Consider the following 12,884-nt stretch of genomic DNA (forward strand, 5'->3'; position numbering starts at 1 on the left):
AAGAAACTTCAAATGTTACTTTGACTAAACGATCAAAGCTTATCTGGACGTAAATTTTCCTCTTCAAAGGCTGATCTGTCGACGTCTTGAAGTTGCACAGATTCGACTTCAAGATGGCGAACATATGTACATTAGGGGGGGTAAATTTCTATGGGAAATGTTTTCGACTAATTCTAGTAAATTTCCCAAAGAAACCATGGTTCTAAAATCAATTGTAGTATCGTAAAAAAGTGCTTAAATTTTATATAAAACATGCTATAAGGGATTTTTTGGTAGAAGGAATCCATTTATGCACTAATTAGTTTCTTAAAACTTCCAGAAGTAGGCGAAACAGTAAAAATTTTCACATTTTCTTCGATACATATTTCCGAAATTTGGCAAGCACTTTCTTCAGCAAATTTGCCTAGAATTTCACGTAAAATCCACCCATGTTATACTATGTCGTAGAAGTCTTATGGGCTATAAAATTGCATATTTATATTTTTTTCTAAAATTTTGTGGAATTTTTCTAATTTTTATACAAAGTATCGAGCTGTATTTTTATAAAAAAATTAGTAAACATAAAACAAACAAAAGAAAAGTAGCCAAAACTGGTCAAAATGTCGTGCTCCTATTCTTTTATACATGACTGTATATTTTTCTTTTAAAAACAATAAAGACAAAAAATTAGTAGAAAAGTAAATTTAAACGAGAAAAAAATTTTGTTGATAAAAGAAAAAAATCAACTTAAAAAAAGAAAAAGAATTAGAAAATAAGTTTCTGAAAATTAACTGATTTTTTTTTTTAATATGTTTTTTTAACAACACAATATAAAAATTAAAAGGAAATTAAAATTAAATAATAAAGTAATAATAATAATTCAATAATAGAAAACAGTTCGTCAAAATTAAAGGAAATTATTATTTTTTAAATAATATAATATAAAACTTATAAAAAATTCAATTATAATAAAATTTAAAAGAATGAATAACTAAAATAACTTTTTATAAATTAAAGTGTATTTTTTTTTAGAAAAATAAAATAAAAAAATTAAAAAAATATATCAAAAAATTTTTAAAAATAAAAGAAAAAAATGTATGTTTCTAAAAATTCAATGAAATTAAAAGCCTTTCATCATGAAAGTGGGCATGGGAGGTTTTTGGTAGGACTTTCCTGCCAGAATAAACAAAATCTTTCAAACTATCTCTCCTACTCTCTTTCAATAGTCTTTTAGAAGACTTTCAACTATCTTAGCCACAGTTGCCCTGTTAGTTTCAATTCCATCTAAAAGTACAAACTGCCTTTCTTTTTAACAATTTTTAAATTTCCATTTATAATACGAAAATGCATTTTGAGGTATGTTGTAGTTATAAGCTAAATTCCGCCTTGATGCCACCTAGAAATATGCACAATTGCGCTTGTTTTTGAACTGGACCCCCACCACTGATACCAAGCAAACAAAAATAATTAAGGAAATTTTTCTTAAAACCTTTCGGCATCCGATAAAAGTATTTAACTCTGAAACTCTAAATACAATTTTAGGACAACATCAAAAAGTAAACTTTGTGAGAATACAATACGAAAATTATGCGAAAAAAAGTTCACAAAAACACGCAAGCATCGACAGCGAACATTATGAACCATTGCGCACTGAGTATCCGCTGGTCCAAAATTCAATGCGCCAGCATGCAAATGCCAAGCGGAAGAAGAACAAGTGAGCCAAATAAATGGAGCGCAGAGTAATTGACTCTGTAACATGCAAGATTGCTAGTTAAGCAGCTGGACAGCAGCGACGCAACTACAAGTGTTTGTGCAACAGACCCACAGAGTGCTGGTGCTGCATACTGGGTAAGTGCAAACTGTGCGGCAAATTGCAACTGCTGGCTGATGCTTGCAACTGTTCCAGTTTCAACTTCGACCGGCAGGCAACTGACAAGTAAAGCACCACCACTCTTATGTACTCGTATTTAGAACGCTGCTGGATTTGTGAGCTGATGCTGATTGCTAGCTTGGATTTGTGGCTTAGATACTTTGTATTTACGAGTAGTTGTGCTCTTTCTCGTCGTCGTCATCGTCGTCTTTCACGCTACCAACCAATTGAGTTTGAGTGGAAAAATTTTGTTGGCTGACAGGAAAATTCAGGACACTAGCGCGCAAATAAAATCACTTGTAAGTCAAAGTTTAAGCGCCGACTATGTTTTTTTGGTGTTTTTTTTTCTAAACAATTTTATTGTGTATACTTTTGTTCTCCCGGTCAAGTCCAAGTGCAAGGAACGCTTGGCCGAAAAAATTTGGCTTGGCATAGTTTGCGCAAAAATGGGGCAAGCACTCGTTTGTTGCTGTTGGAGTTGTTATTGTTGCTGCCGTCACTGTCACTATTGCTGTCGTTATTATTAGTTTTGTTGTTTTTGTAATATGCCTGTTGTTGGTGTGTAGCGCCTGCTCACGGCATTATCAACTTGCTCTACCGCTGCAGCGCGCTGCTAAGAAGTTTTCGAACTCTTCTCCTCTACTACATCGCTCGCTGATGTGGCCGCTGGCTATTCAGAATTTATAGCTGCTATTAATGACGCTGGTATGCTTTTCTTCAGCTATGCTATTGAGATTTTCTTTCTCTTGTTCTTTGCGATATGTTCCAATGGCTATTTATGTACAAATATATACATATACTATATATATGTATGTATGTATAAAGTAAGTGGAAATAAATTGCTTTACTCGATAGTTACTTTCAGAATTTTTGCTGCTTCTTCTTATTCTTGCTTATGCTGCGTCATTGCAATCTTACAGGTAATCTGCTGTTGCTGCATTTTTTGTGGTTGTTGTTGTAAATGAAACTAATGCAATGCACTACCGCGTAGCTATGATGTAGCCACTTGTTTTTTTTTTTTGTATAAAAAAGTTGTACTCGTTTTACCGTTAGAATGCAGTGAATGCAACGAATAGGCCGGTTCCATGCCAATCAGCAGCCAAGTCGAACCTAGCAGCAAACTGCTAGTCGGCTTCTGCCTTCACTTCTGGATATATATGTATATACATATCTATGGATACAAGTATAGAATCATTTGACTTGCGGTGAATGTTTAGCTGCTGAGTGATTTTTATATGAAACCATATATGCATATGATGCATATGTACGTATGGATACCCGTATACATACATACATAAATATTGCTCAGAAATGGCAACAGCATCAATGCATCGCGTAATCGATGACGAGATTTTTGATTGCTCTTCTTGTTTTGTTGTTAGTTTGGATTGTCTTATGCTGGTCGAGCAATTCTAATCGAATGCATGAAAATACATACTTACATATACATACATACATAGTATTACATACACATATAAATGCATATGTATGTATGTATATCAATTGCATTCTCGAAATACACGTTTCACATTTCGCATTGCTCTGGTTAGGTAATTTCCGTAGGCTATGCAATATCTAACCCATTCACTAGTTGCTTTATGCTTCAACTAATTGTTGTCGTTTTTTTTTTGTTGCTGTCACTCGCGTTTAATTGGTGAAAATGTGAATTAGGCGAAAAACTGGGTGCGGATTAGGCCACAATATGCAGATACTCATAAAAGAATGATTGATTTAGCAATGTAAAAGCAATTCAGATGAGGGAGCTTAAGAATTTTCTGAGCGACAATTTTGGGCGGCGTAGCAACTAAACTAAAAAATTATCTATTATGTTTTATCGTATCTACAATTTTTGGGAAAACTAATATTACCACTTATAACAGCTGTTTAAGCGTCACACTATTTGGAAACAGAACAAAGACTTAATGAGGGTACTCACTACTGTTAGTGGAACCAGAAATAGTAAGTAAAAAATGCGTTTATTGTATCCTAGGGGAAGAAATTAAGCATTTTTTCTTATACTCGATAAAATACCTCTATTGCAGATACGAGGTTAAGGCAGAAACGGGACGATATATGGGATTTCAGGTGCATAAAATACATTTGTATGCCTAAGATACACTTTGTATCTAGAAGATACTTTTTCAAATTTTCAAATTGGGTATCTAATAGCATTACAATAATAGGTGCAATCCCGAATTCCTCGGACTAAAACTAGTAAAACTGTCAACAAATAAAAATTCGCTCAGAGCAAGAGAGTAACTTTGGAAAGTACGGTACGGGAAAGTACTTCTGTCAACTTCAACATAACCTCCAAATTTTGGTTGTAAATTTTTGCTTATTTTATACGTAAACACACTCAGCTCACACATATAAATTACCAAAAATACTTTCAAATTGATTAGAATCCACTTAAACAAGTAATTAAAAACTTTTCCACATGCATTAGCAGAGTGCACTTTTCTCTTGTTTACAATTTGGTTGCCAAACACACTACAGCTGATCGTTTGACATATTTACCAGAACTTGCCAGCAAAAAATCTTCGGACTAAAAGTGATAACCTCTGACAGAGAGAGGGCCTTTATTACTATCTTTTTTTTGACCTCTCAATAGTCAGAAAACCTAGTACGGGATCGATTTCCAGTAAAATCTGGTTGATTCTGACTATTTCTGACTAGTCTCGACTCGTACGGGATCGCTACTAATATTTTAAGGCAATTTGCTGTATTTCTAAAGTCATGCCTACTAATTACCTGCCATAGATACATTTTATTTCTATAGATAGTGGCATCCATAGAACATTGTTGCTGTAAACCAGTGTAATTTACCCAAATGTTTGAATGTTTTTTTTATTAAATCTCGCAGATACTTTTTTGTAAATGATAGATACACAGATATTTTTTCCCAAACTTACTTTTTTCCGTCATCTCATAGTAATAGAAAAATGGTTGAATTATTGTTTTTTTTACCTATTTTACACTAAAGATATATTTGGTATCTTTCAGATACTTTCTAAAAACTGAAATATGTATTGCTTTCTTATAGGCTTCGATAAGTAGTTTTGTGATTTTCTTCTTAATTAATTTTTGGTTTTAAAAATTCCCTAAATAATAAGCGTCTTTGTATTTGGAGATACTTTTTGCAAGGAAACTAAGATAAGATAAGATTTCGAATTTAACTGAAGCTTAGAAAGCTAACTGTAAGTCTAGAATATTGAAATTTTATATACATACTTCCATGATAAAAACATAAAAAGGTAAAACCATTGATAGGCAGTGTGACGTTTCCCAGCAATATAATTTTAAAATTCAAAACTCAAACACACACAAACATTCTCATTTTAATCTCAAAGAACAACAATTGCGAACAATTTAATTTTTTTATTTTAAATTGTATATGATTTTAAAATGCTCGCAAACGTCAGAAAAATGATCATGGCCGACGAATTGAGAGAATGAATTTACCTTGTAATATTTTTATCATGCCTACTTCTGTAGAAATAATTGATAAGCCCTCCGATAATAACTTTTTTTAAGATAAATACTTTTGTAAATTCTTTCAAAATAAATAATAAATATTGTCTAAATATATTACATACATACATTCAAAATATCCGTTCATCAATCTTAAAGCGTTTATTAGTATTTTTGTATCTCATAGATATTTTTTTTTTATCGAATACTACGAGGGAACCAATTTTAAGAATATTTAGTTAATACTTAGAGCTGTTTAGAGAGATTTCCTTATATCTATTAAAACATATTTTTCATGAGTAAAGTTCCATGATTTTTTTTTTTGGTATACTTTTTTCAGCTCGGATGTAATTTTCTTGAGTATATGTAAAATTTCTGGTTCCAGAACATTTAAAAAAAGAAGTGTCAAGGAAAATATTTTAGAATTCTCAGTCTTAGTAGCTGACGAATATTTTTAGCATCTCAAAGATACTTGCATAAAAAGGTCCTGTATATAAATAATGAGTAAACCAATAGATATGAAAGAGATGTTGCCAGCTCAAGATACTTTTGTATCTCAAAGATAGTTTTGCAATTTACAAACGAAGAAATGCTTGTCGGTAGTTTAAGATACTTTTATATCTTATAGATACTTTTCTTTACTTTTGATGCTATGCGTTTTAAAAAAACGACCCTTAAAAAATATACAAAGAAAGTAGCGGTTTTATCAGAGTATACTTAGAAAAAAACAATTTAAAATAATAATTGAAAAATGGCAAGAAACTCTGCATTTTAAGGCAAAACATGCAGCTTTGAAAATCAAGTAAATACATATCACAGCATCTATGCTACGCCCTTAAACTATTTATAAAAATTTTTAATACCTTTGTCATTTAAGTAGCCGCCAAAATTTCGCTGCGATACGCCTATAAAATATGCCTTCCCCTCTTTTACTGTTATTTTACCGTTGAATTTTTTATTCCTCAATGCAGTTGTAAATCCTTCACTTTATATACTTTTATCACACAATTTTCATGTATCTGCTTTACTTCTTGGTCAACACAACTTTGCCACACTTTATTTCATACGAGTACAGCTTTGCACCCGGTGTTCTTAGCTATGTTTATTCCGGAGAATTTTCCCATTTAAGAAAATCAGGAATTTCCACACTAAGCACTGCTCAACACACTACTCACAAACAAAAAAAACAAAGACTGTCAGAAAAAGAAACATAGATGTGAAACACGATTTAAGCGAAAAACACGTACAACTCGGAACGCCGCTAAAACGCAACTGAACATCCCAGCAAATAGTAACAGAGCGCAAACGTGGCTTAGATCGACGACAATTAAAGTGCTGTTACCACCAAGAAGAAATACCAATAAGCTGATGGCTTGATGCTCACTTGCCGTTTGTTTATATTTTGAGCTCGTATTAGCTGGCCTTCGAAGCGCACATTTCCGCAGTACAGCGCGTGGTTATGCTCTCACTCTCTTCTACCACAAATCGTATCTCATTTGAGCTCGACTTGATCAAGCGATAACTAGTTGGCCACCAGCAAATAAATACTCTGCAAGCGCATGTGCTCAAGCCGGCTTATTTGAAAAAAGAAACTACTGAAATGCTCACAAGCACTCAGTGGCGCTCGCTTGTACTCTCACAAGCTCTATCACCTGCCGGTTGTCAATTTACATAATTTAGCTCAAATTTTGATTGATATTTAGCACAAGCCCGGATTGAGGTAACTCAGCTAAAGACCAGCTAAAAATATTGAAATATTTGTGAGGGAGAGTGTGTATAATTTTTGAACGCAGTGAGCGCCTCTAAGTAAACACTGGCTTAAGTGATTAGTCAAGGTGACTGCGTGCTAAGAAAATGTCATATGATGTGCNTGATTGAGGTTGGTCAGTGTTAAAGTGAAGGTGAAACTTTTTATTTTGTGGCATCAAAGTTGGAAGGAAATTTGTATGACAGATGAACTTAAAAAAAAACACACATTATTTAGACAGAATCAGCTTTAGATTTTGTGAAATTGGTTTACAAAGGAATATATGAGTGTCCTTACGGGTAATGACATTAAACACATTTGGTAAAAGATAAGTCACCAAAGTTTTGCGTGGCATGTCCCAGGCGACATTTCAAGATAAAATAATTAAGGCCGTCATTCGAAAGACGGATAGAAGTTTTTTGAGCAAGTAGCGTAAAAAGGAGGAGGATTAAGCAGATTTATAAACCTTAGCAGGGCAGCTGAGAAGTCAATGCTGTGATTCGTCAACAGTCAATCAGCTGCGGAGTCCGGGGAGGTATCAGGCTGTACCACTTGGGTTCGTATTACAGCAAATGAAAGTCGGCGCCTAGCGAGTTGTAAAGCTCTATTGAACGCGCGCAGTCGTCTACTGGCCAAAGTTGCTTTGAAACCTTGCAGGTCGGAGGTTTAGCTCAGCGCACGCTAAGCCAAATAAAAACCTAACTGTTGCGGAGGTTGGTATTGACATCGTCCGCCTGATAACTAGGGAGATCAGGGTAGCATTTTCGCAGGTAAGAAAAAAATTAAAGAGATTGGTCTAGGTATAAACGTAGACAAGACAACGTAGCTAGCAACGCATAAAGGCTCCTAACGATCACCTTAGCAGAAGTAACTTTTAAGTAGTGGTAGACTTTGTCTGCCTAGGATCCAGTATAAACACCACTAAAAATTTCAGCGAAGAATAATTCTTGCCCACAGTTGTTACTGTGTGCTCGGTAGCAATTCCGTAATTTATATTGCGCATAAACATGGGTGATGTCAAACAAAGATAAAAAGGATTTTGGGGCTTTCGAGCGAACTATTCTACGCAAGATCACGTAAGGGACGTGCACCGAAGAAGATGGAATGACGAACTGCACGAGCTTAAAAATACAATAATTATGCTGGATTGGGCATGATGTACGCATGGTTGTCTCCTGGCACCTGTGGAAGTCAACGAAAGGGCGCCCACAAACACAATGGAATGATCAAGTAAAGCAGGATCTATCTGCATTCAGGATGTACAACTGGCGCAACCTCGCAACAAAGGATAGAGACAATTGTCGAAGGTTTTTGATCTCGGCCCAAACCGACGAAAGTGTAGAGTCAAACTAGAAGAAAAGTTGAAGACAAATTCACAATAATAGCACAGGAACTTCCACTCTTTCACTGTCAGGAGAGACGACCAGAAGCATGTCTTTTCTAGCCAATTCACTAGCTATGCAGTTTCCTGCAACGTCACTGTAACGTAAGAAGACAATAACAACAAAGAAAAAACTTATTTATTGGTGCACCCGAGGTGAGGTCCAACCAAAAGGTTACCAACCCACTCGCACTACCCCCCCCCCCCCNCCGCTGTCGGGGATATCTTTAACCCGTCAAGTGACTGGGTTCAGGGTGCGGGATGCTCGATAGAAAGGGATGGGGAAGCACAAAGGGAGGAGGCCTACCAACAATTACGTCCAAACATAGAGAAATAAAAATTATACTTAAACGGTGGTCGGTGTGTGCTTCGACCATGGGGTGCAATGTCGGCCAAATCTGGTACCGACATCAAATCCCTCGTCGCCTAGCCTGGCACCACTATTAGTTTTGCCTACTCACCTGCAGTCTAAGTGCCTCTGCCTCTTCAACGTTCACTTAGTTCTGCCCCGGCGCGCAACTGCGAGTAGGACCGCATCCTACGCATCGGCCCGTAAAACCATGGGGCCTGAGTGCTAGTGTTGCTGGTGCCCGATAAATTAGCACCGGCCCGATAATTCTAAAAACGAGCTGGGCGCTCCAGCTGTCGGTTGTGGTGTTTCGCGTCATCTCTTCCTCTTATTTCCTTACTATTTATTGGTCGATATCGTTTTGGAGCGAATACCTCTGATGTTCACTTTTCTCTTTTCTGCTTTGCACTTTCAGTTGAGCTATATGCAACGCAACGCTCTTATCGGTTGGAATGAAGAAAATTAGAATAGAACGAAGTGCAAAACAAAACCAAACTTTGTTGCGTCTAGTACCCGAAAAATTAACTAAAGATAAATACTCTCCTCTCAGATATCGTTTTGGATGTCAACTCAAATTTCTTAAAATGAAAAAAGATGCTTTTTGTTATGGTTTTTCAATTCTGACTCACAATTTGTATTCAAAAATATAGTAAACAAAAATCTGTTGGTCTCGCTACTAACTATGCATATTCTTCAATGGACTTTGTGCTTAAGACAATGCGTATGCAGTCGTACAGCTTAGCTATTTATCGAGCGTTCAAGCACGTACATGTTGCAGAAGACCGCGGTCATAGCAAGAGCGCATGCGATAAGCGCCGAGACATTGGTTAATGACACACACACATAGTTGGTCAAAACTTCAATGTGCTGCCCAAATGGCAGAGACAGATTGGTTAATTGCTGCAAAAGCACATTTGATGATAAAAGAAAAAAATATTAAAAGAATTGCAATTTCTATGCAGTACAGTTCTTAGTCTCATGTGAGCATTTTATTGCGGCATGAGTATAAAAGTAATGCAACCTTCAAGTTCGCATCAAAACATTTCAAACTTTGCACCAGTTACACAGCTGTTGAGAAAATGTGGCAAATACTTTTAGTAGGCTTCCTAATTGGCACCGTGCGCTGCACGCTGGATACGCCGCTCTGCCCCGATGGTGGTGAGCCGGTATGCGCTAGAGATGGCAGCGAAATTATTTACTTCGAGAACGAGTGTAAGCTGAATGTTTACAGTTACAAACAACTTTTTGCTGGTAAAACGAGTGAGTATTGCTTTCTAAGTACGTTCTTATAGGCTTTCACTGAAATATAATATTTTCCATAGAACCCACTAGAGTAGCACTAGAGGATTGTTTCTCCAATTGTGGGGGCATAATATGCCCAGCCATTTACCAGCCAGTTTGCGCGCAACTAACTCCTACCGGTACTTTGAGGACGGTACCCAATGCCTGTTTGGTAAATCAACTGATTTGTGAATCGCGGCAACGTAAGTAGCACATTGTCCTTGTGTCTAGCATTTCTCTTTAAAGACATTTTTTCTTAAAAAATTATAGAATGGATAATCATTGGTATTGGTCCTTGTCCGACGACCGCAGAACCAGCATCTGCTTCAAGATATCCGTCTTATGTTTCTGATCCAGCGCCAGCGCCAGCCCCAGCTCCAGCACTAACTACAGAACCTTCAGTTTCTGCCAATTACGGTGCGCCTGCTCAAGCACAGGGATCGAGCTCAGAGCCAGACTATTACGTAGCACCAGCACCCTCCGTTAATCATGCTCCAGCGTCTTACGGTATGCCAGCTCAAACACAGGACCCAGACTATTACGTAGCACCAGCACCAGCGCCAGCACATTCCACTTATCCTTCTCCAGCCGCTTACGGTGCACCAGCTCAAACACAGGGATCGAGCTCAGAGCCCGACTATTACGTAGCACCAGCACCTTCCGCTTATCCTCCGGCAGCGTCTTACGGTGCGCCAGCTCAAACACAGGACCCAGACTATTACGTAGCACCAGCACCAGCGCCCGCACCTTCCACCAATCCTTCTCCAGCCGCTTACGGTGCACCAGCTCAAGCGCAAGGATCTAACACCGAACCAGGATATTCCGCATCAGCTCCAGCGCCGTCCCCATCTGCTAATCCTGCTTCTCTTCCTATATATTATAATGCACAGACCTTAGCACGAGCACCGGGATCGGGCTCACAGCCAAGCTATTCCGCTGTACCAGATCCATCACCTGCACCTTCTGGCTCTGCTTATTACGGTGCTCCGACACCAGCTCAGGCTGAGGGCGCGAACTCAGAGCCAGACAATCATGTTGCGCCATCACCAGCGCCGACACCTTCTGCGAATCTCTCTACTTCCTATTATGCTGCACCGATGCCAGCTCAGGCACAGGAATCAAGCTCGGATCCGAAGTATTACGTAGCAGCACCGGCAATCCCTTCTGCTGATCTATCTGATTCTCCAACTTATTCCGTTTCTCCAGCCGCAACTCAGAGCCAGGGATCAGCGTCTGAGCGTGACTATTACGTGGCGCCATCTGCATCATCTTCTGCTTATCTCGATCCTGCTCAGGCTTCTTACCTTGCGCCAGCGCCTGCACCGTATTCAAGTCCAGCCGCAAACACTTGCCCTTCAGAACAAAGCTCGCCCTCCTATGCTGCTTCTGAACTTGATCCAGTAGCATCTTCCTACTCAGAGTCTGATCCTGAGTCTTATAAAACTTCAGACCAAGTGCCAGCAGTTTATTCAACTGCTGGGGAAAGTTCGGCTGCATACGCATCTCCTGATCAAAGTAGAACTGGAATCTCGAGGCCATATACAGCCATAGACCAAGATCCAGCATCGATCTCTTACCCACCTTCTCTAGCTGCAATTCCTTCTCCAGCTTTAAATCAGTATCCAGCAGCCACCCCAGCATCGTACTCATATCCTGCACAAGAATTACAGCCAAATCCAGCCCCATACATATCTCCAGTGCAAAATAGTGCACATGACGGAGCTACTGGCCAAGAACCGGCGCCTTACGCTAACCCAACTCCAGAATATGCCTCTGCTTCAGACACGTACTCAGCTCAAGAGCAAGTGGCACACCATGCTCCAGCAGCTGCACAATATGCATGCCCATCATCGTATCAAGCTTCAGCTATCTCTAACACAGCCCAAAAATATGCTACAGATCCAGAAGAAAACGTTTACTCCAAACCTGCTGTAGGTTCAGCACCATCACCATTACAGGAATATGCTTCAGATCCAACAGTCGATTCTTATTCAGCTCCAGCACCACCTCCAACACCGATTCTTTACTCATCACCATCACAGGAATATGCTTCAATCCCATCTGCAGATACTTACTCACCTCCAGCTCCAGCCCTTTACTCAGCACCATCAACGGAAGACGCTTCAACTTCGGATCCTTCTCCATCCACTTCTGACAAAGCCCCGGCGTCTTATTCAGTAGCTGATTATGCGGCAGCTCCAGAAGCAATGGCTTATCCAAACCAAGCAAAAGGGTCCAACGCTGAAACTTATGTGTCTCCAGACCCAAATTACAGCGCACCAGCGTTGGTACAATCAGCAGCCGCGCAATCACACTATGCGGCACCAGCACCTACTTCGGAAATTTATGTTAGCCCTAGCCAAGATCTATCAGCAGCTCCAGCTTCGTACACATCCGCCGAAAAATGCGTAGCACCAGCGGCGGAGCCAGCCTCTTACACAACCTCCAATCAAGATTCATCATCACACACATACTCAGACTCACAATCGCAGACGCCAAGTACAGAACTGGGTATTTACTCAGCTCCTGCGCACGACCCATCCGCAGCTTCAAATCAATATGCAGGATCGTCTCAACAAAATACTTACACTTCCTCGCCAGCGTGCCTAACAGCAGCACCAGCACATCCAGCGGCTCAAATCGGTTTACAAGAAGAACTTCCATACATTTCCGAAGTGAAGGCACCCGGCCTCACTGCTCTGATTGGAAAATGGATTGACAATAGGCAGACAAATGTAGGCAGTGGTTCACAATATCTTACGCCCTTGTACTATCAGCCAACTTATATGGTTATCGAATATCATGG

At 38.9% G+C, this 12,884-nt stretch overlaps 1 protein-coding gene across 1 annotated transcript; it reads left to right on the forward strand.

The window, feature by feature from the left end:
* Positions 1–9,876: 9,876 nt before the first annotated feature.
* Positions 9,877–12,882, forward strand: LOC108371176 (extensin-2-like; the record flags this gene model as incomplete). The annotated part of the gene is made up of 3 exons (XM_017626687.1): positions 9,877–10,057; positions 10,120–10,281; positions 10,349–12,882. Coding segments are annotated over exons 1-3 (2,877 nt in total), but the record flags the coding sequence as incomplete, so codon positions are not given.
* Between the last annotated feature and the right edge of the window lie 2 nt (positions 12,883–12,884).

The sequence above is a fragment of the Rhagoletis zephyria genome, unplaced genomic scaffold (genome assembly GCF_001687245.7).
Source record: "Rhagoletis zephyria isolate East Lansing unplaced genomic scaffold, Rhagoletis_zephyria_1.1 Rzeph_scaffold_04750, whole genome shotgun sequence".
In the NCBI taxonomy this organism is placed as follows: Eukaryota; Metazoa; Arthropoda; class Insecta; order Diptera; family Tephritidae; genus Rhagoletis; species Rhagoletis zephyria.